A 24930-nucleotide genomic window follows, 5' to 3' on the forward strand; every position below is an offset into this window, starting at 1 on the left:
ATGTTTGCACAGGGCTGAACTAGACGACTCCTTTCAGCAGCACAGTGCCAGGCAGGGGCTGCAGCAATCTTCAAACCCTGGAGCTCAGCTGGCTGGCTCTGGTCCTTCTTCCTTCCCATGCCTTATCTGTGGCCTCCACTTCCCTGGCTCTGTCTCCGTGCAGTCTGGAGGCTCCCCTGGGCGGTGACGCTGAGCCGCTGCCTTTGAACCCGTGGTCACGTTCAGAGGGTCGCAGGCAGGAGCAGGGAGGATGCTCAGGGTTCACACCGCAATGCCAGGGAGGAGACCTCAAAGCAGCAGCCCAGGCTGCTCCCTGCATGGCTCCCTCTGACACAGGGGCGGCCGCTGTACGTGCTGCAAGGGTGGTCCCAGCTGCCCGACCCACCCGGGCAGGGCTGACACACACGGTCTGTTTTCCAAGAGCGTTTACTTCCTCCGCCTCTGGCTGAAAACAATGCGAGAGGAGCAGGCCTCAGCATTTCTGAAAATTAAGCGCTGAGTTCAGCTTAGTGCAGCCCCGGAGCCTGCTTAACCCTTTAGTTGTGGGATGGAGCAAATTTCCCAGTGCAGGCAGCAGCTTTGGATTGCCGTGTGCAGCACAGAACGGAGAAAAGTAAGAACGGTCTTAGAGGTGGAAGTAAAAGTCTTGAGTGAGGGCCATCAGCAAAAAGAAATATCTTAAAGCCAGGCCTGTCCAGCTGCATTTCAGTGACTTGTCACGCCGGTTTTGCTGCAAAACGTTGCACTTCCCCTGCGTCCTGCAGCCACGCGTGAACCCAGATGCTGGCACTCCAGGCAAGACGCTGGCCCAAGGCCACCCCATCTTGGGCAGGCAAAGGTATGCACGGGGGTACGTGGGGGCAGGTCCCTCTCCCCCATGCTCCTGTCCCCCCACCTGAGCAGGCAGGCACTGGCATGCAGCCTGAAGGGCCCAGGATTGCGGGGCGGGGGGCATGGTGCGGGCAGGTGCTTATCACGGTTCTGTGCCCGTTCACAGAGGGTGAAAGCAAAAGCAGAGAGTGCAGGAATGAGGAAATGTCCCCGCTGGCCCTGCTCCCTCCTGCCAGTGTCCCTGTGGCTCCCCCGGGCTGGGTGGGCTTTCGAAGGAGGAAAGGAAAGCACTGCTCCACCTAACGCCAAAACGGGTCCCCCCACCCGTATCAGAGAATCAAAAACATGAAACAGGAATTTGTTTGACCTGAAACAAAACATTTCATCTTGTTTGTTTGGTTTTTTCCCCAACTGAAGTCAGGTTTAGGCTGACTTCCTTTTTCTTTCAGGTTCATTTTTAAATAACAAAGTGAAAAGCGAGGAGGCTTTGTTTTGAACCTGTCAAAGAATGGTCAACTTCTGAGCACTCCCAGAAGGAAACAGGAATATTAGAAAAGCTTGATATTAACTCTTTCATTGTTTTCAAAAGAAAAAGAAATCCCTGTATTTTTCTCTGCTATCCCTGTTTGTGGAGTTTAGCCGGGGTGCACAAATACTGCTGGGTCCACAGATCTCTTGTTCTGTGTGTCTGTATTTGCAGTTTGTCAGAGAAGGGGGTTTCAGAGCCGAGCGCCTCTGCCACCTCCCCGGGATGCCCAAACCGCGGTGCAGGTAGAGCCCGTCCCTGGGCTCTGCTGTGGCGAGACATCGGCACACAGCGAGGACGGACAGTCCTGAGCCCCAAGGACGCAGCGCCGGGGCCGGGAGCAGGAGACAGGTGAGTCCGGGAGAGGCTGCTCATGCAAAGCAGCCGCTTGCAACAGGAGCCGCAGCCGGTGCGGGCTGAGCAGAGCCCCGAGCTGCTCCCTGACACCGTGGGCAGCCTCGCTGGGTCTTGTTTACTGCAGAGCCAGGGCGAAGGTGGTGCCTGGGCGTTTGTGCTTCCCCTCGGGAGCCGGCGGTCTGCCGGCATGCTGGGCTGTTTATAGCATAACTCCGAGTAACTCATTGACCTCCGCGCCGGCGGCTCTGCTGGGAAGCAGAGGTTCCCAAGATGATAAGCTGCTCTTGGAAGAAATTCCTTTCCTCGTGCAAGGGAGTGGCGGTGCTAGGCACGCTCGCCCGCCTTGCAAACACGTACACAGCCCTGTGCACACGCACGGGCGCGCGCCGCGTCCCGGTGCCGGCAGCGTTCCCTCAGGGGACCTGGCTTGGAGAGATTGGAGCTTTGTGGCCAAGAGTTCTCTGGGAGGAAAGCGGTGCTGGGGAGAAGAGCAAGGGGCCCCACACAGGACCGTGCGGAGGAGCAGGTCAGTACAGTCGCTTGCACTGCTCTGCCCTTGCAGCCGCTGTGCTAGGTCTCTCGCTGGGTGCCGGTCGCATGCCTGCGCCCTTCGTCCCCAGCTGAGCAAATACAGCCGGGACACGGCGGTTGCAGGTGGCTGGAGTAGTCCGGTGCAAGGGCATGGCTGCATAAATCCAGGTTGGTGCAGAGAGTTTGTGGTTTTGGTCCTGGCTGAATTTGAGGCTCAGGTGCAGTGGTGATGAGCACACCGGGGAAGGGTAGGTTTGATTTGGGTCCTTTGTACCCAGGAACTGACAGAAGGACAGGAGAAATCACAGCAGACACATTGGATTTAGGAAAGTGGATTTGGTCCCAGGGAAGGGAGCTGCTGTGTGACAGCCCTGCAGACTGGCAGCGCCTGCAGCAGCTACAACCCCCAGACAAAGGGTGCCCAGTCACCCTGCCTCCCGTTTAGTGCCGGGGGAGGAAGCATGGCCGGCTGGCACTCCGCCTACAGAGGCTGCCTGGCTGGCATGGCTACACCGGGTTTGCGAAGGGAGCAGAGCCCCTGGGGAGCTGGCACAGGCAGAGCCCCCCAGCCAGCACAGGCTGAGCCCCCTGGGAAGTTGCTTCTGTGGTTACTAAGGACGGGGCTTTTCCAGGGCAGCCCGGCTGAGGGCTTCAGCAGCAGCAATGAGGGCTCTCCAGGGGAGGTCCAGGGGTGGTAAGCAGTGGGGTAAGGAGTGGAACGGGAGGTTTTTGGGTTGCTGGCCAAAGGAAAATTCCATTTCAGGTCAAACAGGAGGTTGATACCTTTGCTTGTTGAGAGGTGAGTTTGGTCATTAAGTTATCTAGGTAAATTTAAAAGCAAAAAGAAATTTCAAAACCACAAAGGAAGACAATTTTGTTTAGAAAATGAAACATAACATTCTGTTAATTTAAAAAAAAATATTATTTTCGCCTGAGTAGAAGAATTTCACGCTAATTGGTGAGCAGGTATTGCTAAGACCAACAGCATTCTGAGTGAAGCAAAAAGCTTTGTCTGAACACACCTGCCCTGTTCGAGTGCTGACCACTTTGACCAAAACCAGCAATATCTTTCATGTAAAGATGTGCCTGACTCCATCGCAGAAACTCTGAGCACAGGCAGGCTGAAACCCACACCTGGACCTGAATTCACCCTCCAATTCCTGCACCTTCAGAGCATCCCTAGGTCGACTGAGGGAGTTTTCTAAATGCAGAGCTTTCCAGGGCCGGCGTGCAACAGGAACAGACAGTGTCCTTGCCACAGGCAGAGCAGCACCAGCCTGTCCCAGCAGCTCACCTTCATGCAGGTCACCATGGCCACACAGTTTTCCATGGGAAACATCAGGTTGACTTTAGCAGACCGGGAGAGAGCCGTAGCGCTTTGCCTCCTAATGTCTGGGGCTCAGGAGGGCAGGTGAGCTGCAGCAAGGAGGATGAGGAGGATGGTCTCTTCTCCATGCAACCCCGACATTTCAACATCTGGTTTCTCATGATGAGGACTAGAAATCCCTACTCTTTGAGCCTTCTCCTGGGCTGAAGTAAAGACCCATCCCTAAAAGACCTCCCTATCTGTGACTTTTCTCCCTAAACCTTTTGGATTTTACTTTGCAGGGGCTGTGCTGCTCTTCCCCAGAGATGCTTTGCAGATATCTGCCACCCATAGCACAGTGAGACTACACAGTCGGTCCTGAGTCCTGGTCCTGGAAGTTGGGGAAGGTCAGAGCGTGTGAGCCACGAGGGAATGAGACTCCATCCCGGGCAGCCCAAGGGATCCTGCACAGCAGCCAAATCAGTCCCTCCTGGTGTTCGCATCTGAGGTTCACATAGTTCTGATCTCAGAGATGAGATGAGCCCTGCTAGCCCTGCAGGAACCCACAGTGTCTGTGCTTGCAAGGAACTCATCTGTGGCTTGCCTGGACATAACTCTGCTCCACTGAGGCCAGCGTGGAGCGGGCAGTGCTGCGAGCTGCCCTTGCTGTGAAACGGGGAGAGCGCCAGCTCAGCCGGGCAGGAAAGTGGTCCAGGAGCGGCTGGACAGCCAGCCCTGGATGGAGGATGCTGGACGAGCCCCAGCGGGGCATCCCGGCAGGTGAGGCAGGTGCTTGCAGCGGTGTTGGGAACAGGGTTGCCTTGGGAGGTGGGGAGGGATCAGTGTTGAAGCTCTCTGGAGGGGCCAGCTGGAAGCTCGGGCAGGCTCGGCAGACTGTGGGGCTCCCCATGCTGTGGCTGGTGGGAGGAATGAGAGGAATGTGCCACGTGGGCCGGGCAACACGCTCCCAAAGGAAAGGGTGAGAGCGGAGCCCAGGGCAATGGTGGGGCCAGCACAAGGCAGCAACGCCAGCCGGTGGGATGAGAACGCCCCAGAGTGCTGCATTCAGCTCCGTGCCCCCACCACAAGAAAGACATGGACCTGTTAGGGAGGATCCAGAGGAGGGCTGTGAAAGTGATTGCAGGGCTGGGACCCCTCTCCTAGGAAGAAAGGCTGAGAAGAGAAGGCTCCAGGGAGACCTTATTGCAGCCTTTCAATACCAAAAGAGGCTTATAAGAATGATGGAGAGAGGCTTTTCACTAGGGCCTGTAGTGATAGGACAAGGAACAATGTTTTTAAACTGAAAGAGCATAGATTTAGATTAGATATTAGGAAGAAATTCTTTACTATGAGGGTGGTGAGGCACTGGAACAGGTTGCCCAGAGAAGATGTGGATGCCCCATCCCTGGAACTGTTCACGGCCGGGTTGGATGGGGCTTTGAGCAACTTGATCGGTGGAAGATGTTCCTGCCCATATCAGGGGGGTTGGAACAAGGTCTTTAAAGGTCCCTTGTGAGACTTCAACTTACCAGATATCTGCGGGAAATACAACACAGCAGAGAGGAAACAGTCTAGGAAGTTCCTGGATTGTGTGGAAGATAGCTTCCTGACACCATGGATGAGTGAGCCAACGAGGGAAGGCGCCCCACTGGACTTCTTGCTTGCAAACAGAGAAGGACTGGTGGGTGATGTGATGGTTGGAGGCTGTCTTGGGCATAGCGATAATGAAATGAGAGAGTTTTCCACTCTTGGTGAAGTAAGGAGGGAGGTCAGCAGAACTGCCACCTTGGGCAGTACCGGAGGGCAGACCCTTGGGAGGCAGTCCTGAAGGGCAAAGGAGCCCAGGAAGGCTGGACATTCTTCAAGAAGGAAATCTTCAAGGCGCAGGAGCAGGCCATCCCCATTTGCCGAGAGACAAGCCAGCAGGGAAGAAGACCAACCTCGCTAAACAGAGAGCTTTGGCTGGCACTCAGGAATCAACAGAGAGTTGAACAGGCTGCTCAGGGAAGCAGTTGAGTCCCCATCCCTGGAGGTATTTAAAAGACGTGTTGATGTGGTGCTTAGGGATGTGGTTTAGTGGTATTAGGTTTACAGTTAGACTTGATGATTTTAAAGGGCTTTTCTAACCTAAATGATGCTGTGATTCTATGATTCTAACCCAAACCATTCTCTGACTCTGTGCCCATTGCCCCCGCCTCGCCAGCGGACAGTGCCCAGTCAAAAGGCGCATTGTGCATTGTGGCTGGGGCTGAGCCGCGGTGCCGGCCGGGCAGTGAGCAGCACGCTCAGCCCCGCCAGCGCAGCAGCAGCCTCCCGGCTCAGGGCTGGCAGCGTGGCTGCACACATGGGCTGCTGCTTGGGGACCCCATGGCACCAGGACCTGTCCCTGCGGTGCACAGGTAAGCTGTCCATGGGGATGCCACAGCCCTGCTCTGTCTGAGTGGGGCCGCGAGACCTGTGGCTGCAGAGCTCACCCCACTGACAGGGCCACTGGGGACACTCCGGCGCTGAGCCCTGGCTCACTGCGGGTGCTTGCCTGCCGTTCCCGAGATGGCCACTGGAGTCCCCTCCTCTTGCTGGGCACTTGCTGTGTCACTAGATTTGGGTGCATGGGGAATGAGGCAGTGCATTTTGGCCAGGGAGGGGAGAGGATGACTTCGGGGTTAGTTTATTCCCATCCTGTTGGCTTTTCAAGAGCCCCCTTACCACCCCTGTCTTGCTGCCATTGCTGCCCAGGAGCATCCCAAGCATCGCAAGGCTTGCAGGGCCAATGGGGTGCTGCCAGCCCCCAAGGTGCGATTCCCGTACCAGTGTGCCCAAATGAGCTAATGGGGCTGTGCTAACAGGCGGGAGGAGGGACGGAAGTGGCACAGGGCCAGTGGCCGTGGCCACGTGTCCCCCGGCAGAGCCGGTGCCAGCGGGTGCCGCGAGCACTTCAGCCCCAGCTGCCAGGAGTGCAGCCCTGGGCACCGGGGCCTGCGCTCGGCTCTGGGCTGGGGCTGTTTCCTGCCCACTGTTACAAAATACTTCAGCACCGAGGAGGTAAATGAGTCACTGGCATGACTGGGAATGACTGCCCACCAGCAGTTTCAATTGGTCTCTTGAAAAAGCTCCCAGTTCCGTTTCTGAGTCTGGCCCAAACAAAAATAAACACTGAATCCGTGAGTGCTGCGGGGAGCAAACCCATTTCTGCTTTAACCCAAGCGAGCCCTGGCCCCTGCCTGGCTCTGCAGAGACCCACCAGCATGCTTTGTCATGCTGCTGGCAGAGGCGGCATGAGCAGCGTCCGACTTGCCACCTCCTTCGGCACACCGTATGGAGACCTCTCGGGCAGGGAGCATCCTGCCGGAGATCCGACCGCCTCTCTTCACCACCCACCTTCCCTAGGTGAAGAGTGTGAGTCCTGCTGCCGCCGCTCGCCTGTGCTCCTGCCCCGCTGGGACCGCCTGCAGCGCACCGCAGCTGAGCGCCGGGAAAAATGGTGGCAGGAGAAGACCATGGCATCAGGTACCCGTCCCTGGGGTACGGGGAGCCATCCTCTGCCCACCGGGCCCTGCCGAACCCAGCGGAGCCCGCCAGGGTCTGCTGGGATGCGGGGAGGAGAGGAGGGGAGGGAGGAGTGGAGCAGCTGGCAGGCAAGCCCAGCCCAGGCAGGAGCCAGCTCGGGTTTAGCTCTGCCTCTGGCTTGTTTCGCTTCTCTGTCTCCGTTTCCCCCATGTGTGGAAGAGGACGGAGTCGCTGGATGAAGTCCTTTGTTAAGTGTGTTCAAAGCAGCTGTTGAGAAATGTAGAGCTTTTTCTTTCAAAGAAAAGCTCATTCATTACATGTCCAGCCTTGGGCCATTCTTTTCTACCGCTAACTATAAATAAGGATTATAATTCTGTGTGCAAATATCAGTTTATTTGACTGACTAGCAAAGCTGGCTCAATAAAAAGAACTGTAAAGTATAGTTATGGTCATAGAAGTGACTTACAAAAGCCGCTGCATGTTCCAGCTCCAGAACTCTGGGTACATGTTTGTCTTAGAAGTCCAATCTGATTACTGACAAAAATTGGGTTTTAATCTTGTTATCCCTCCGCAGGCAATACAGCTGTGGAGAGCACACTGGATTTTTATGTGCCTCAGCCTTCATTAACATAATTACCAGCTAAAGTTTCAGTTCCTGAATCCTTTATGGCAATAGTTGACAATGTGTGAAGCAGAGAGAATGCAGCTTGGATTTCAGATACTGACCAGAGCAGGCAGGGGACAAAATCTCATTTTGACTGTCAAATGGATGAGCAGAGTTTCACAAGTCATTGGCTCTTCTGCACTGGGGAAGTGCTCTGGCTCCGAGGTCTCCTCCAAAAAAAATCTGTCACAGGATCATCCTTCTACCAGATCTGCTCAGTGAGGGTCTGTCCCAAGAGCAAGGAGGGAATGTCCCCTCACGTCAAAGCCACTCCAGCACTGGAAAGAAGCCAGTGATCAAGGGCATCATGTAGTTAGGACACATCAATCCCATGGATCTTGCCTCCACCCTTGAGCATGATTATAGGGTGATACCAGATTCACACAGTCCCCAACCAGATCTGCAGCGCAACCCACGGGCTTTGCTTTTAGGTGGCATGGTTAGGCAGAATCTCATAGACCTCTGCCACAAAATTTGACAGCAGCTCTTCTGTGTCCCCCTTCCTTGCTAGGTAAGGCTGGGGCATCAGAGCCAAGCAACCCTACTACCGAGGCAGCAGAAGGTTCACCGGACACCTCCTCAGTGTGGCTGGCTGTTGGGGAGGGCTTTCCACCAGGTAAGATGCTGTCTTTGGCATCACTCAGATTTCCAGTGGTTGAATGTAGCAAGGCCTGACATTGCAGCTAACCAACCCTACCATCCCTTGAGTTTCTCACTTTTGTTGCTGGAAGGGGATGACAGGTTGGGTTTGTGTTGTTTGAGCATCGCAAACAGGCGAGGGATAGAGGCACTGGTGGGGCTAGCTGCAGGAAGGCAGTGTGGCAGAGGCAGCTCTGTGCAGCATGGACCTCCTTCTCCCCCTTCACCCTGCACATTTCTCTTTCAAGAGATTTCGCTCTTCTTCTCTGTTGAGAGCCGCTCCTCCCGGTGCCTCAATTCCCAGCTCCAGGAAGCAGCCAGGAAGAAGCTGTGGGCCCTGGAGAGTGATGACAGAGATGTCTGTGCCCTGTTCAAGGTAGGAGCCCCAGCCTGGCAGGGCAGGGTGTGTACTGAGAGGCTCCTGTCCTGATGGGGTATGTCATGGGACACCAAACCCAGCCGAGAAGAAGTTCCTCCAAGGCTGCTGCAGGGTGTGTTCCTGCACACGGGGACTCTGTAGGGGACTGAAATGATGGGGGAAATGAACCGGTAACAGGTGAGAGGCAGATGCAAAGCTGAGTCTCATGTCAGGAGCCTGATGTTAGAGTCTCTGAGCTGCCTGAGGGATCATGCAGGTAGCCCTGGGGTGAGTCTAAATAGCTGGCATTCCACAGGACTGGGATTACCAAAGCTGTGTGCCAGACTCAGGTCCCCGGTGGAGGTGGCATCTTTGGACAAGCCAGGGGTTCTCAGAGTATTTGGCTTCATATAGAAAAATCACTAAGGTATGGAGATGTTTCCTGGACTGAACTCTCCTCCTCTGCTGGTTTTTAAGGCCCTGACCCCTCAGGGCTCCCTGCAGAGCTTTCCAGAGCACCTGGAACAGTGCAGACATACTAGTGCCAGCAGCAGTGAAAGGAGAGCTTCTCCCCTGAGGCACAGTTAGTGCTTTCAGCCTCAGACCTGCAGTTTGGAAGCTGTGCCTGTCCTGACTGAACATTAACCCCTGTGTGGTATGGTTCAGGTGTCTGGGTTTCAAAAGCACAGTGGTTCTGGTGTGCAACACAGGGGAAAAGATTTGGAGGAGGAGGTAGAGCTTCTTTACCCTGCAGCACCGTGGGAAGTTGTCACTTCGCGTAGTCCATCCCTCCTGGCTGAAGGACTCAGCTGGATGGAGCACCCTCCCCTTAACCCCAGGCAACCAACTTGCACAGCTTCAGTCTCAACTATGCTAATAAATGAGTGCCTAGTCTCATTCCAGGGTCTAATATTACTCCCACACTGACAAAGGAGACCCGCTGTCAGAGTCCCAGGACCGTCCCCTAATCTTGCTTTGTCCTTTGTGTGTAGGAGCTATCAGCCAGGCTGGTCTGTATGCAAGCACAAGAGGATCGGTTCCTCCTCACCTTCAAAACCCTAGAAGAAGTCTGGAAGTTTTCCACATATCTGACTTTAGGTAATATTTTCAAGGTGTGAGAGATCTAAACAGACAGTGTGAGAAGCGTTTTTGGAGAAGGTATTCTTTGATACCAAAAACCAGTGATGTAACAGGGTGGACAGATAAAGAATATGAATTAGGAGACCTTGGTGTCCATCTACAGATTTATGAAACCACTGTCTGGATCAGTGAAAGAGACCCAGGAGGATGCCTTTTGGGTAATGCCTCTATTGCATTTTGGGGATGGAGGCAGAATTAGAGGCTGTTGCCTCATAGCATGGCTCAGTCTGGGAGACACCCTGCACAGTGAGGAGGGTGCTAACAGTGCTTTCCCTCTTGGTTTCTTAGGGTATGTGGGCAGCTGCTTAGAGCAGCTTCTCTTTGACCGGGAGTACTGGCTAAACTGTGCTCTGATGGAGGACACAGAGATCAGAGTTACTGTGGATGAAGATCGCTTGGCCACCATATATATGGGTCTGCTACTCCAGGAAGGTGAGAAGGGACTGCATGTGTCGGGACTTCCTCAAAAGCACCTCATCAGGGCTGTGTTGTAGTCCTGTGCTGGGCTATGTCTTGCACTGATGCCATTGACCTGGGCATGACCCTTTCTATCTGCAGGCAACTTTTTTTCCAGAGCAGTGCCTGGTGTCTGGCAGCCAGAGCAGGCAGGAGGGGAAGGCCTGCAGCTCTGCAAGAATGAGCTGATCCATGTGAGGAACGTTGGAGAGGAGTCCAAGTGGGAAGGGATGTCCTTACTGACAGGTCAACGAGGCCTTGTGCCTGTGACAGCTCTAGAGCCAATACCTCGCCCATTTTACCAGTAAGTAGACTGGCCAATTAATAGTGCTCAGGCCAAGATTCTTTCCTGATCCTGATGCATGACCTAGCACCAAGCTTGGGCTGAGAAACTGCTCTTGCCTCTGGCGATGGGCAAGAGCTACATAATTTTGTGAGGATATACATTATGCATAAAGACAACCACGGGAACCAATTCAGGTCCTGTTAATGGGACAGAGCAAGGACATACTTCAGATATCATTCTTGTATGATATTGATTTAGGTCATACATGAGATTATTTGTGATTTACAGGTGAATAAGTGGGAGAAAATACCTAGCTCAAGGCTTAGGTAATGCCAGTCAAAGTGGGGCCTCACGTTGGACACCTGTCTGAGCCTCAAAGACACTTGCAGCTCCTCTTATACTCACACAGTGAAATCCTCCTTACAGGCTGGCAAAATCATCCTGTTGTGCAAAACCATACCATGTGGTGTAAGACTGCAGCTGTGAGGTACAAACTGCCTTCCATGCCCAGTAACACCATTGCAAGAGATTACTGGACTGGCCATGCTGGCTATGCTCCATAGCAGCTCCAGCACTCCCAGGGAACAGAACATCTGTCCTGCTTGTGTGAGACCATCACTGGTGGTGGCCTGAGGACAGGACTGCTCAGAGAGGACCAGTGTGGTTCCCCTTTGCCTTGCAGGTGGTTCCTGAAGAATTATGCTGTGAGTTTTGGCATCTCCCAGGAGATCAGTGGGACGACCTCTCAGCCAATTGGTGAGTGATACTTGTGTAACGCGGCCGCATTTCCCAGGGAAGGGCACGGCTCTTGGAAACCTGGGTTTGGCCACAAATGCAAAGGGCCCATCTCTCATTCTGAAAATGGCACTCCACTGCAAGGTGCTCTAAGGGAATACTGCATCCTTGGACTCTCTTGAATGGAGAACAGAGCTTGCAAATTGCATGTACTTAGTAGGGAGATCTGAAGAGCACAGAGTACAGAGAGCTGCTGATGGCATCCTTCTACCGCTGTTTTTTTCTATTCTACTACAATTTTGTCTCTCCTTTAATTATTTCAGGACTCAAGTTTTAAACAACGAGGCTCCCACCAGTGTGCACATGAAACCTGTGCCCACCATTCACCAATTGGCCCCTGGCCATTCCTGGCTGGACATGGGCACTGTTCAGATCATGCTGGACATGGGAAGCCACTGCAGGTGTGAATTTGGCATGTAGCGTGATGGGCATTTGCACTGTTAAAGATTTCACTCCTGGTAGAGAGTTGAGACAGTGCAGCTTCTATGAAGCTCCACCAACTTCATGTTTCCAGCCACCTTCCATACTGCAGCTCTCAGAGGTTTTAGTCTTTGGCTGTTTGGGGTTTATCCATGCCTCTTGTATATTTTCTCTTAATGCTCAAGAAGAAACTGCAGATATCTGAGTCCAAAAGCACAATAAATCTTAGGGGACAGAGAGCCAGCCTTCTCAACCTGCAATCATGGTCCCTCCTTGCCTGAGTCTTTTCCAGCGAGGAGGTTTTAACAGTGGCCTCACACTGAAATGCCCTTGTTTGCTTTGGTTTCCCAGTCAAAGGCAGGTGTACAGCCACAGAGGACCATAGAGCAGCAGCATGGGATGAACTGAGTTTCTCCAAAGGAGACAGCATAGAAGTCATCGGCTTCCTCATTCCAGGATGCCCGTGGTTTGTGGGCAAATCCCTCAGCAGTGGGAGCATCGGCTTTGTCCCAACCAGATACATAAATCCTGAGACTTGTGAACCTCTGTAAGTTTACTGCTACCATCTAGATTAATTTAAACTCAGGAGAAAAAGAAGGGAAGACTCTAAGTCCCAACTCAAGCCTATGTGAGAGTCTAGGGCAGGTAATTTGCTTTGCAAGGTCTTCATAGAGGATCCATTTGAGGTCTGTCCAGAAGCTTTGGCCAAGCTCTGCTGCCAACAGGCTGCAGGAGTCTCTGCCCAGACAAAGCAATCGTATGTCACTTGCCTCAGGTGATTCTTGGAGAGGAACAGATCTGGCCCTGGGCTAGACCTGGCTTTGTGTTAAGGCAGCCCAGGACATCTGTGTACCAGATGACCTGGCTTCACAGTTTCACCATGAAATGTTCTTGACTTTGTAGCTTTGCCTGAGGGGCTGTGAGTCTGGCAAAGGTGGGGAGGGTGATCACTGCCAAGGAAACCAAGTCTTGCTTTACTTTCCTTCTGCCCCTTTGCTTTCTGTGGGATGTCGAGGCAGAACAACCACTGGCACAGTTCCTCAGTGAGCGGAATTTAACACTCTCCCAAGGACACAGACAAGAGTTGTCCAGGGAGAGAGGGTGACACAACCCCACTCTGATGACCCGGGCAGTTGTCTTTGTTGGTGGCTTAAAGACATAGCTCCTGTTCAATACAGATCCAAAAAGCCTTCTCCTACAAGAGTAGGTGTGGGAGGACAAGGTCTTAACCTGTTGCTAGGTCTGTTGGGCTTTCCTGGATCTTTCTCACTCAAGGTAAGTCTTAGGCACTTTTCTCTGACACTACAGCGAACAGAGAGGAGATCAGATGATGCTCTGGCCTCAGAAATGGCTTCTGGAGACAAAAAAGACCAATAGGTCCCTCCCTCTGGCACCCACAGGTTCCTCCATGAGAAGCTGGATCTGAGAGGTCTGATGGGGAAAGTGTCCAGACTCTTGTGTTCATCTGCAGTAGAGCTTTTCTAGTGGGAGGAAGAGGAGGGCTGGGAAAGCCCATCCTCATGCCACAGGACAGCTATGGAATGGGGAGACACTGACTGTTTTCCCCCTGATGTCTGCCTCAATCTAGGGGAAAGGGCTTGGTGTTTCTAAGCGAAGAAGAAAAATCTCCCCTCCTGTGCATCCCCTGCAATGGTGGCGAGCAGCACTTCACCACCCTCCTTGGTGACCTGGCACGCACTGACATCACCTCTGTGTACCGGCTGGGTGAGTTTTCCCCCTCCTTATGTGCCCAGCCCCATGGCTCCCTATGGAGAGCAAAGCTGCACCGTGTCTAGAGAGATCCTTGCTTGGGGCTTTGCAGGGGAGACAACTGCTGTGGTTGAGACAGCCTCCAAGCCCTCTACTCAGCCTGTTCATGGAGGTTGTAGATACCCTCAAGAGCTGGGTCTTGCCACTGCAGTTTTCAGGGGTCTTCTCTGCTTCCAGGGCAGCTCGTCAGCTGTGGTTCACCCTGGCAGATGCTGCTCTCAACTGATCCTGGCTGTAGGTCCCTGCCTACAGCAGGTCCCCTGCTGCTGTCTGACCTTTGGGCGTGTATCGAAGGGGATGCACAGCTAAAGTGGCAGGTGACGCTGTCTCCATGCCCACAGCAGGAGCCAGGAGGTCAGGACATCTCGGTATGGTTTGAGCACTGTGTCTGCACATTAACACTGACCAAGGCTCTGGGCTTTTTGTTTTCCGTTTGTCTCTTTGTATAGATGGTTTTGAACCCACAGCCATGTTCCCAAAAGTGCCATCAGGTGAGTGTGTGGAGGGGACAGAATGGGATGCTTTTATGATGACTTCTGAGGGTGAATTTTGACATGGGGAAACATCCCACTGTGGTTTGTCTGTCCCTTCCAGAGGCTGTTCTCCATGGCTCTAAAGATATCCAGCTGCTCCAGTCTTGGGAGGAAATACATGGCTTGGCTACAACTAGCACCTCCGAGCTGTCTAGCCCAGAGAGTGAATCCGCTCCTGCTGCATTGGAAGATGTTCTCCTGGAGAAGCTGGATGATTTTGATGATCCCAAGTTCTTTATTGACCTGAATGCTGGACACATGGAAGATGCTGATGTCTTTGACCCCATATTGACCTTCCTTAACCAAGACAGTTATGTGCCCAGTTTTCAAAGCCTCTATGATCTCAGTTTTTCCTTTCTCAATTCCACTTTTTATGGTTTCTCTGATGAGGATGAGCTTGTCTTGTACCTTGAGACATCCAGGAACTGGGCCAAGAGGACTCATTCAGTCTGGGCTCATGTCAGGCTCTGTTTCCTCTTGGGTAAGCTCTGCATCAAAAAGGTCAAGTTCTCCCAGGCTCGAGTCTACTTTGAGGAAGCCATGAGCATCCTGGACAGGGGTTTTGGGGACCTGCCCCTACTGGCTGCGTTGCACGTGAACCTTGCCTCCATCTACTTGAAACAGAACATGAAACACAAGTTCTCCTCCTTGTTGGGAAAAACCGTGGCCTTGCTTGTCTGCTTGCCTGGCCGCTCTTTCAGCTCTGAGAATGAGCTGGAAGTCATGTTGTATGTCCTGAGGGAAGCCATTGCTGTGGTTAATGCTCCCTTGGAGGCACGGGTCTGCTTCCTTATTGTCAAGCTCTTCCTACAACTGGGCAAAAATGATGAAGTTCTGCCCTTTACTGAGCATCTTCAATGTCTCACCACCACTATACTCAGCCCAGACACTAGTTCTGTGTCACTGGATGCCACCCCCATCTTGAGCTATCTGTATGACAAGAAGTACTTGCCAAATATCGCACTGGCCTCCGCCAGGTTGTTTGTTCCCAGTGGCGTCAAGGGGGCACCCACACCCATTTGGAGAGCTGGCTTCATCCTCCAAAATGCTTCCAAACTCCTTGGAAGCCCACTGGAGAGGAGCAGTATCCCAGCACTGGCTTGTTTCTATCTCAAGCAGGCATTGTACTTCTCCCGTAAGAGCAAAGCTGTGCCCACCCAGAGGATGCTGTGTGCCGTCTTGTCCAGGATGTACCTCCAGCACGGCATGTTGGATGGGGCAGTTTGTTATGCAGCCACAGCTGTAACCCTCAGCAAACTGATGGGTGAGGAGGAAGCTTTCGAGTCCTCCCTCTCTTTGGGGTGGATGTATCTCCTGAACAGCCAGCCGGGCCCAGCTGCAGACATCATGTGGCAGCTCTTGTGCTCTCTGCGTGGGACGGACAGCGTGACTCAGGGGGGAGCCGTGCACAATCTGCTGGCCATTGCCCTCAAAGGAGAAGGGCAGGTGCAAAAGGCTGCAGAGAACTACCTCCGGGCCCTGCACAAAGCCAAGGAGACGGGGAACAAGAGGAACCAGGCTATTGCCCTGGCTAACCTGGGGCAGCTGAGCCTCTCGCGCGGGGCGAGCCAGCTGTCTGAGCTCTACCTGCTCCAGTCGGCTCAGCTCTACGCTGAGCTCCAGGGCAGTGAAGACCTGGAGATGGACTTGGTGTGGGTGCTGCTGTGGCTAGCACAGGCCATGGTGAATAGACAGAGGATGGAAGATGGCAAACTCTGTTATGAACTGGCGTTGGGTTTTGCCCTGAAGTGGCATAATGTGAGGAGTGAGTACAGCTTTGCTGGCGGGAACCAGGACAGCACCTCTGCACAGCACCCTGTCAGGTCCCTAACACAGCCCTCTGACCTGTCCTTTTCCCTTCCCTGTATCATGCAGGTCAGCTTCACATCACTGAGTCTCTCTGCCATTTCTACAGCAAAGTGTCCCCCAATCTCCGGGCCTGCATCACCTACCATGAGCACTGGGTATCACTGGCACAACAGCTCCAGGACAGAGAGATGGAAGGCAACGTCTGGCAGACCCTCAGCCAGCTCTACCAGGCTTTGGGCACGTCCGAGTAAGTCCTGGCTGTGGCTGTTTGTTAGATGCTTTTAAAGTGGGGTCCCTGCTCACCCAAAGCAAGAGCAGTGGCGTTCCTGGGTTGTCCCAGGAGAGAGGTGGGGAAGGTGTGCGGTAGCTCAAGCTGCCCCGCAGGCAGGCTGATGGTTAATGCGCTGCCGAGATTTGCGAGCTGTCGCCGTGCGGTGAAGAGGGGAGCAGTTCAATGTCAACCAGAGCACCGTGACAGCTGGGCAAATGCTGGGCTGTTAGCTGGGACAGAACTGGGGTCTGGCCAGTTTTCCCGAGAGACATCCAGCCGTGATCAGAGGGGACCCAGTGACAGGGAATTCATCACTTCCTTTGGAGGTTTATGCCAGTGATTAATCACCATTCACCAGTAAAAATAGGTTCCTTATCTGTTATTTGAATAAGTCTGGCTTCAGCCTCCAGCCGCTGAGTCTGCCCATCCTATCTCTGCTGTAATATTTTCCCCAGGGAGGTACTTAAGACCCCGTATCAGCTCACCTTTCAATCTCCTGCCTGACACATGCAGGTGACTGATTAGATTAGGTGGGAGAGGAGAGAAAGAGACCTGGACAGGCCACAGGCTTTCTTCAAGTCTTTGAAGGCAAACGTGGCAAATAGTGGAGAGCTAGCTCCCATGCCCCAGAAGGACAAATAGGCAGGGGCTGTCATTAAGTTGGATGTTAACCTTCCCATGCTAGGTCACAGTGAGTTCAGAGGGAAGGAATTTAGGAAGCAGACGCTTGTCATATGAACGGTGCTATTTAAGATCACAAAGCACCCCATTCCCTGGACTCCAAGGGCAGCTGCAGCCCAGTTGCCAGCAGACGAGACACCAAGCAAACAAACATGCCCTGGGCACTGCCCAGCGCTCCCTTCATCACAGCTGCCTTTTGCAGGCAGTGTGTCCAACCTGCTGGCTTGTCCCTTTGTCCTCTAGTGACCAGGGGCTTGAAGAGGGGCTATAAGTGTGGCCACAGATCTGCTTCTTTGGCTGCACTGAGGGACAAACAATAGGCAGAGGTGTGGTTTTGGGTGCCACATGCTGTCTGGGGTGCAAGCATGACGACTTCCACGATTTTACCAGGTCACATATTGCTCAGAGCTGTGGCTATCCATTTGTCTCTAATCTTTGGTAAATGTAGGACGAGAAGACAGGATTGCCAGTGGGGAGGTGTTGTGGTAGCTTCGTGGCTGATGGCTGGGGCTGTCCTGTGATTTCTCTGTAATGGCTTTTTGCTTGTTACCATCAAAGGGCTTTGAGACGGTCCCTGGACTGCACCAAACAGAGCCTAAGGATCTTCATTGACCTTGAGGAGACTGTGAAAGCAGCAGAGGCCTGGCTGCAGGCAGGAAGGCTCTACTATCTTATGCAGGAAGATGAACTGGTGGAAATGTACTTTCAGGTATGGAGGAGGTGGCTGGAGTAGTCCTATTCTCACCCTGGCTAGCTGCATTCCTATCATCGCAGCTATGTGACTTGGTAGGAGCCTTGTGGTGCTGGAGGATCTGGAAGAGAAAGTTCTTACAAGCAGTGTAAACCTGCTGCTGGAAGGAGGAGCTGTTGCCTTACACTCATGCACTATCTGGCACTAAATTACCTATCTTTCCTTCCATACACTGGGTTTAGAGGATTCTTGGGTGAAAGTAAGTGAATTTATTGAGTAAGAAAGTGATGTAGTAGTGCCAAAGGAAGATGGAGGTGCCAGGTGACCAGATCCCATTGAAGTGCACAAAGATAAGGGGTAAGGTGCTGGGGAAGTGCTTGGAGACTTCTTGGAGTAGAAGACTACTGGCTTCTTTTCATCTCTAGCATTACTTTATCAGCTGAGCTCCAAAGAGGAAGAGCAACTCATAAAATCTTAAGGCCCTCTCATTCAGGGAGCAGCTTCTATTAAAAGATGGGAAATTCTTTCACATGCCCAGAGTAATCAGAGCAGAAGGCTGGTTGGGTCTGCTGGAGTATCTAGCAAAGCCTGGACACATGTAGAGGATGTTTTGAGTCCTCACTCTGTTACCCCAGAAGTACTTCTGAACTGGGTGGGGGTGGGTGACTGAGGAACATGGTGGTGGGAACAAGGAGAGAAGCCTTTCCCATCAGCCACAGCAGCCTGGCCCTAAATCAGAGTGGTAAAGGCAGGGAGTTACTGATACTGGGTGGCTGTTCAGTGACCTTGGCAAAATGAATAGGCGGCTTTGGCATCAGACTGTTTCCTACTGTTCACAAGGGAGATCTGAGGCTGTAACAAAGAGCCATCATTGCCTCCCTGGCTCGTGGTCTCAGCAGAGAGGCAGGGGCTAAAGGAGGGGTGACTTCCCATTAGGAAGGGCCAGCCGACGCCAGATCTCAGCAGGGCATGTCTGAGTCCCTGAGGGGCCCCTTCCCAGGCAAGGTCACTGGCAATGATAAATTGTCATGGTGTAAGGAACAACATGTTCTGACTGGAAGGTGGCACCACGGCCAAGCGCATAATTGGCACAAATAACTCTTCTTCCCAGAAGTTAGCATACCTGCCCTCCCTCCTGTTGGCTCTGCCCTTTCTCTGTGTAAGCGGTCCATTCCCCTCGTCAATTTTCACATTGGCTCCATCACACCAATGACAGACCAGCTGCTGGCTGCACTGTCCCGACTCTAAATCTTGATGCTATTGGATATCCCAGCTGATCAATTTGTCGCACTGACCCTGCACAGGGACGGGTTATCTGGCTCCATCCTTACACACATCACTTGCAAATGCAGCACAACAGTCCCATACACCTGCTGGCCAATCTGTCTCCATGCTGTTTGCAACACTGGGGCTCACGTTGATGATGACTTGGTTTTATGTAATCACACCAATGTCTCTGTGCAAATGTCTCTTTCCAAGTCTCACTCCAGTTCCTTTTCCTTCTAGGCAGCCATTCAGACTGCTCTGAAATCCGAGAACTTCTCCTTGGCCATGGATCTTTATGAAAAAGCAGGTGATACCTTTTTTAATGGCAGCCGAAACAGAGATCAAGCGGTGGAGTTTTATAGGGTACTGATTCCTCCAAGCATTTCTGTTCTTGTGTCCTCAATCCAGTCTTGTGACTCCATCCCAGGGCCGGCTGCAGCACTGCATGGCCAGGCTGGAGGGATGGAGGTTGGAGAGGGATGGGGTCATTCTGAATGTGCCAGAGTGCGACCATTGCTGCAGGGGGGAAGCCTGGAGCGCAGACATATTTTGCAATGGCTACAGCTCACCCCAGAGGTCATTTGAGAGGTGGGAACAGGGTTTTTACATTACAAATCCTAGTAGTGTTAAATATGAGGTGGTCACTCCTGGGGACATGCTCAGAGTCAGAATTTCAAGCACCTAAGAAAGGGCAGAGACATGAGGCTCAGATTTTCAGAACCACACTCTGGGATATGAAACTCATTTTCAAGGGAAGGAGGGGGCTAGAACCTGAACCTGCAGCACTCAACCACACTGTCATCTGCCTGTCATGCCAAGCGCTTGGTCCATGTCCTGCTGCTCTATCACCCCTCTGTGGGCAGTGCTGTACTGATACTTCCAGGAACAGCCTGGACTGTCTTCTCTCTCCTCAGGGAGGTGCTGTCCCCTTGGCCAGGAAACTAAAGGCCACTAAGACAGAGCTACGACTGTTCAATAAGCTGGCAGAGCTGCAGATCGGACTGCAGGGCTACGAGAAGGCACTGGAGTTTGCCACGCTGGCAGCCAGGCTGAGCATCAGGGTCGGTGAGTGATGCACGCCCGCAGGGCACAGGGAGTTTCTGGCTCCTGCGGATGGGGTTGCCTTTCTGGATGAGAACAGTGTGCATGTGAAAGGGGGATCTCCTGCTTTCGTAAGACTGCTGGACCTATTCTTATCCTAAGCGATAACAACTTTTTAAGGCCACTTCCCTTTTTAAGCTGCATGACAGCCGCATGGGAGTGCTCTGCTGGTGATGGGACTGGCTGAGTGGAGGGTTGGTGCTACACTGGAGCACAGGAAGTCTGATGAAGGCACGGGACTGAACAGTTCCTCTCTGCCCTGGCTCTTCTGATAAACTCATCCCTTCCAATTACAGAAATAGTTTGAATGGGCAAAACGCCAGCATAAATGTCTGAGATGGAACCAGTCTTGTAATAGCCCTTTCCAGCACTCAAGAAATCCCCTGGTTGAATAATATACTCCCTGGGCAATCTGTCCAGCTTTGGTATCAGCAACCCTGCACATGGCTCTGTTTTCTCTGAACCATCTTCACACCCAGTGTCTCCTTATGAAGATATCCATGCACCCAGGCTGTTGAGCAAATGCCTCCCCAAGCAGCTCAGCACACTGGGCTGGGGATGTATTGCGAGCGCGCTGCAGGCTGACCGTATCAGCAACTCTCTTTCCAGGAGATCAATTGCAAGAGCTGGTTGCATTCCACCGCCTGGCTACAGTCTACTATTTTCTGCATATGTATGAGATGGCAGAAGATTGCTACCTGAAGACGCTTGCCTTGCACCCCCCCTTGCTGCAGTGCTCTGGAGAGGCCCTGTACTACTGCAAGGTGTATTGCCACCTTGGCAACCTGACCCTGCACAAACTGAAGGTAGGAAACCTTTCCATGATGCTCTTTTGAGCACTCAGGTTTTGACAGAGAGCTGGAGGTGGAGTATCACATCTGCTGGCAGAGCAGCTGCCCATGTAGATGGCTGCATCCTGTAACTCTCCATCCTATCTGCAGTTTTAGAATAAATGCACACAATGCTGGCACAACTGGGTTTTGAAGGGGGAAAGGCAATTTGGAAAGAAGTGCTGGCACTTAGCTGCGACTATATAGAGCCCATTTCAATGAAGTCAGGTTTCACTGGGTTCTGCCTGGAACCGCCGGGCTCTGCTCCAGCTCCCTTATACCCTGTGACCTTCAATTAAACCACTTCCTAATGCCTGCCCTGTCCTTTACGGTTAGGATGAACAGGATGCAGCAGCCTACTTCCTCCTGGCCCTCGCCGCAGCAACCGAGCTGGAAGACCAGGAGCTGCAAGGCCTCATTCGCGCCAAGCTGGGTGACATCTCTGGTGCCCCGCGGGGGCCTGAGGGCACGCCGGGCTGTGCCACATACCGGCCCAGGTGGCTGAGTGAAGGTGGCCACGTCGTCTGACTGACCCGCCACCCCAGGGACTCCAGTGCAAGCCATCAAGCCACTGGCACGGGTCCATGTGCTCTCCAGAACAACCGGCCCATGAGAGGTCCTACACGCACCCTAGGGAGCTGGCAGCGTTTGGTCTTCTTGTCCCCAACAAGCAAGGGACCGAGCACTTGGGACCCTGCCCTCATTTTTTGGGAGCAGGGCTGCGTACCACAGCCCAGGAGGCACATCGAGGCTGGGCATCCAGACAGGATGAGGCCCTGGAAGCGGTGGTGGAGCATGCAGCAGGGCTGAGCAAGCGATGGCATTTCGGGAGTGCGGCTGCTCTGCCTGGGACGGGGACAGGAGAGTGCTGCCATGTGCCCGCCTGTGCCCCCCAGCTGCCCCACACACCTCAAGTCCCATGGGGCAGCTCAGCCCAACCCAAACGTGTTTTAACTTGAATAGCAACTGCTTTATTTATTCCTATCTGGTTTCTGTCCTGTCTGCTCTGCGGACGCCTGTGACCCATACCTCTGCAGAGCTTGGGGCCTCTTTGGGACAAAGCACCACCAAAGCTTTTGCAGTGAGAGGCAGAATTCGGGAAAGGAGAGGAAATGGAAGGGGCTGGTCAAGCCTCGCCTGGGGACGAGCCCCGTATGCAGGTGGGAGGCTGCTCGGGGGGGAGGCAGAGCCCACCCTCACCCCAGCCCTGCCGTGCAGCCTCAGCTCTGGCACTGGAGCAGCCGGCGTGGCCTCTTCTTCCCCACAGCCCATGTGCGCTTTCAGCATCTAAAGCGTGAGCACGCTACGGGTCCTGCATGGGAAAAGAGCTGTCAGTCCTCGCCTGGCCCAGGCTTTGCAGCCCAGCCCCCTCCCCAGACTCTCCTCTTCAGGCTGCAGAGCCCCGCAGGACACAGGAGCACTGGGGAGCAGACGGCGAGGCTGGGTGCACTGACCTGCGCTGTGGCACACATCCAGCCCTCTGGGCAGGGGTGCTGACGGGGTGCAGGGGGACTTTTGGCAGGCAGAGGCAGCTGCATTGCCTTTGCATGGGCCATTGGCAGCCCAGGGAGAAGCCGGCCGCCTGGCAAGCAGAAAGCTGCCTTCGAGTGCCCTGAGCTACATGGCTGGAGGACAAGCAAAAACTCCTCTGCGGAGTGAGCAGGGGGAGCGGGAGGCCCCAGCACCAGGAGCAGCACGCAGCTCTCCACAGCCCGTCTCACCACCAGAGAGCAATAAATGCCCACGTTTGCAGCCTCATGCGGGCGAGTGCCGCTTCCCGGCTGATTCCAACCGCGGTTTTCAGTTTGGACTGGTGCAGGGTGAAGAATGATCAGGTTTTCCAGCTCATATCTTTGCTCTGACAACTGGTGGCCAGACACCCAGCTGGAGCTTCGCAGGGAGACCCTGCTCCAAGTCCTTCCACCTCCCTGATGCTCTCCACTGCTTGGAAATGCTAAATGCAGAACATTTATTTCCTCGCTGCTCTTTGCAAACACTGGGTTTGTTTTCCCCTTCTAATCCCTGTGAGGCATCCATCATCAGTGCAATGAATAGTTTACTGCTTGTTTACCGAGCATTCCCGCAATGCCATTAGGGGAGCCTCAGCCCTGAGCTCAGAGGAGGTAAGTCTTCATCCCGTTTGAAATACAGCAAGCTTGGGGGAGAGCCAGTCCCCAGAACCTTCCTGCCTCACTCCACGGAGCTGCCTGTTCTCAGTTCAGGTGGCTGGTGCTCACCGTGCTAGGGCAGGATCTTCTCAGCAGTTTTTCAGGTCAGTTCTCCTTTTTCTTTTCATACACAGGGAAAAGCATAGTCTCACATCTTTGTAGCAGGAGGCAGGTCAATGACTGGACATCAGGCTATCAGGGGAAGGTTTGATAGCTCTGGAAGACCTGAGGGTCCACGTGGTGCAGAAGTGCCCTGCCCTGGCACCAAGATCTCTGCTCATCTCTCCTGCCACCCCCAGAACTTCACGTAGGGATGCTGCCCAGCCCCGCAGTCGCTTGCCTGCAGCAGCTGCTGCACCCAGACTGTCTGGTCCTCAGGGACCAGACCTTTGGGTCCCTGAGATGAAGCTGAGGCCACCTCAAGGCAGCTGCCCGGGCATCCCAGCAGGGCTTTTGTTCCAGTGGTTGTAGTGGCTGGTGCTGTGCTGCTGGCCAGGCTCTGCACTTGGAGCTGGGGTGCGGGTGGCTGTGTCCCTCTCTGTGGCAGAGCCCCCAGACCCACACTGGTGGCCAGTGGCTGTTGCGGTTCTTGTCAAAGTTAATCCCAGCAGAGGATGAATCATGCAGAGAGCATCCCTGCTAAAATATCCCTTCCAGAGCCAAACCCGATGCTGTTCTGCGTAGCACCAGTGGAAAAAATGGGCTTTGGTTAAACACAGAAGGTCAGTGTGTCAGCTGGTCTAAATCAGCTAAGCTCCATGAAGTCAAACAGAGATGTTCTGATTTGCAGGGACTGTGGATCGGGCCCATGGTTTTTAACCAAATGTGTCCTCTTTAAATCACAGCAAACAAATTTGTGGTGCCTGGGGAAAAAAAAAAAAAGAGAGACTTGCTCCTTGGGAAGTTCCATAAAACATCATTTCCCCTCTCCCTTGTCTGCCCACCCACTCCCACACACTGTGGCAAAGCTGGGCAGTTTTCCCAGTTGGATGAGAGGTCAGGGTGGCCAGGGCTAATTAAACTCTGTAATAATACTTGGAAATAAAGTGAAATGTAGAGCAGTCAGTCATGCATACCAGCTCCTGGGCCTGCGCCGGAGGGAGGGTGAGGATACCACATCCTTCCAGCTGTCAGTGCAGTTTTGTGGGTGGAAAACATGCTTTGGGGACTTTGTGCCAGAAGAGGTCACCAGGTGATGGCTCAGGTCCTGGGTTAGCCAGGCTGGGGGTTATCGTCCTCCGCCCCTTCCTGGGTGGGGGGGATATTGTCCATCATTCCCAGGGCATGCTGACTGGGAGCTGCCTGTCTTAAACACAGCAGGGAGCACCCGTGTGTGTAGGTAGGGAGGGAGCACAGGGACTGTGTAAGCGGTATGCACCCCAAGGTGCTGCAGGGTGCAGAGCCTGGCCAGAGCTGTGATGTTGCTCTAAGAGGAGGTTGGAAGAGCAGAACTGTAGAAACACAGGAGGTATTTATCCTGTGGTAGGCATTGGCCACCAGCGTCCAGCCCTCCTTCACCAGCACTAATGTCAGCCCAAACAGATGGAGAAAGAAATAGGGGAAAGGGAAAGGATGGATCAAGTCTCCTCTTACGTCAGGTGTCGTTGTCTTGCTGTGGCTTATGACTTATTTCTGAGCCACATGTGACTGTCTGCTCCATGCCCAGTCCCAGGAGTTTTCCTTCCTTCAGTCCTCAGCCAGCCGAGCTGGAAATAGCACCGACAGGGACCACGTGCAGCAGCACGTGCCTTCACACGGCTGCTAAAAGCAGCACCTTCCTTTCCAGCACTTCCAAAGGGTGAAGGGTGCTGTAGGAACCTCCTTGCTTTGGCTTCGCTGCTTCTGTGTGCCAGTGTCTGGACCTGGTGCCGACCTGTCTCACCCCAATCTTTGACCAGTGCAACCCTCTGGGCACCAGCGCTACCAGTCCTGGCGCAAGCCCACCTAAGAGCCAAGGCTGGCACTCTGACCCCATTTCTGTTTAATGCCTCAGG

At 53.6% G+C, this 24930-nt stretch overlaps 1 protein-coding gene across 5 annotated transcripts; it reads left to right on the forward strand.

The window, feature by feature from the left end:
* The first annotated feature begins 651 nt into the window (after positions 1-651).
* On the forward strand, positions 652-21752 carry SH3TC2 (SH3 domain and tetratricopeptide repeats 2). Of its 5 annotated transcripts, XM_075766443.1 has the most exons (20): positions 652-838; positions 1532-1708; positions 3854-4331; positions 6939-7058; positions 8234-8338; positions 8610-8737; positions 9712-9817; positions 10148-10291; positions 10418-10619; positions 11284-11357; positions 12168-12363; positions 13405-13541; positions 14036-14077; positions 14181-15884; positions 15995-16175; positions 17439-17589; positions 19078-19200; positions 19752-19902; positions 20548-20744; positions 21105-21752. In XM_075766443.1, the coding sequence occupies exons 3-20, from the start codon at positions 4298-4300 to the stop codon at positions 21294-21296; spliced, it is 3987 nt and encodes a 1328-aa protein (XP_075622558.1). In that variant the 5' UTR covers positions 652-838; positions 1532-1708; positions 3854-4297; the 3' UTR covers positions 21297-21752. The 5 variants fall into 5 exon arrangements, 4 of the variants coding, with proteins under 4 accessions (XP_075622558.1, XP_075622557.1, XP_075622559.1 ...); XM_075766442.1 differs by lacking the exons at positions 652-838; positions 1532-1708 and adding an exon at positions 2036-2240; XM_075766444.1 differs by lacking the exons at positions 652-838; positions 1532-1708; positions 6939-7058 and adding an exon at positions 2036-2240.
* The last annotated feature ends 3178 nt before the right edge of the window (positions 21753-24930 follow it).

This window comes from Balearica regulorum, chromosome 14 (genome assembly GCF_011004875.1).
Source record: "Balearica regulorum gibbericeps isolate bBalReg1 chromosome 14, bBalReg1.pri, whole genome shotgun sequence".
Taxonomy (NCBI): Eukaryota; Metazoa; Chordata; class Aves; order Gruiformes; family Gruidae; genus Balearica; species Balearica regulorum.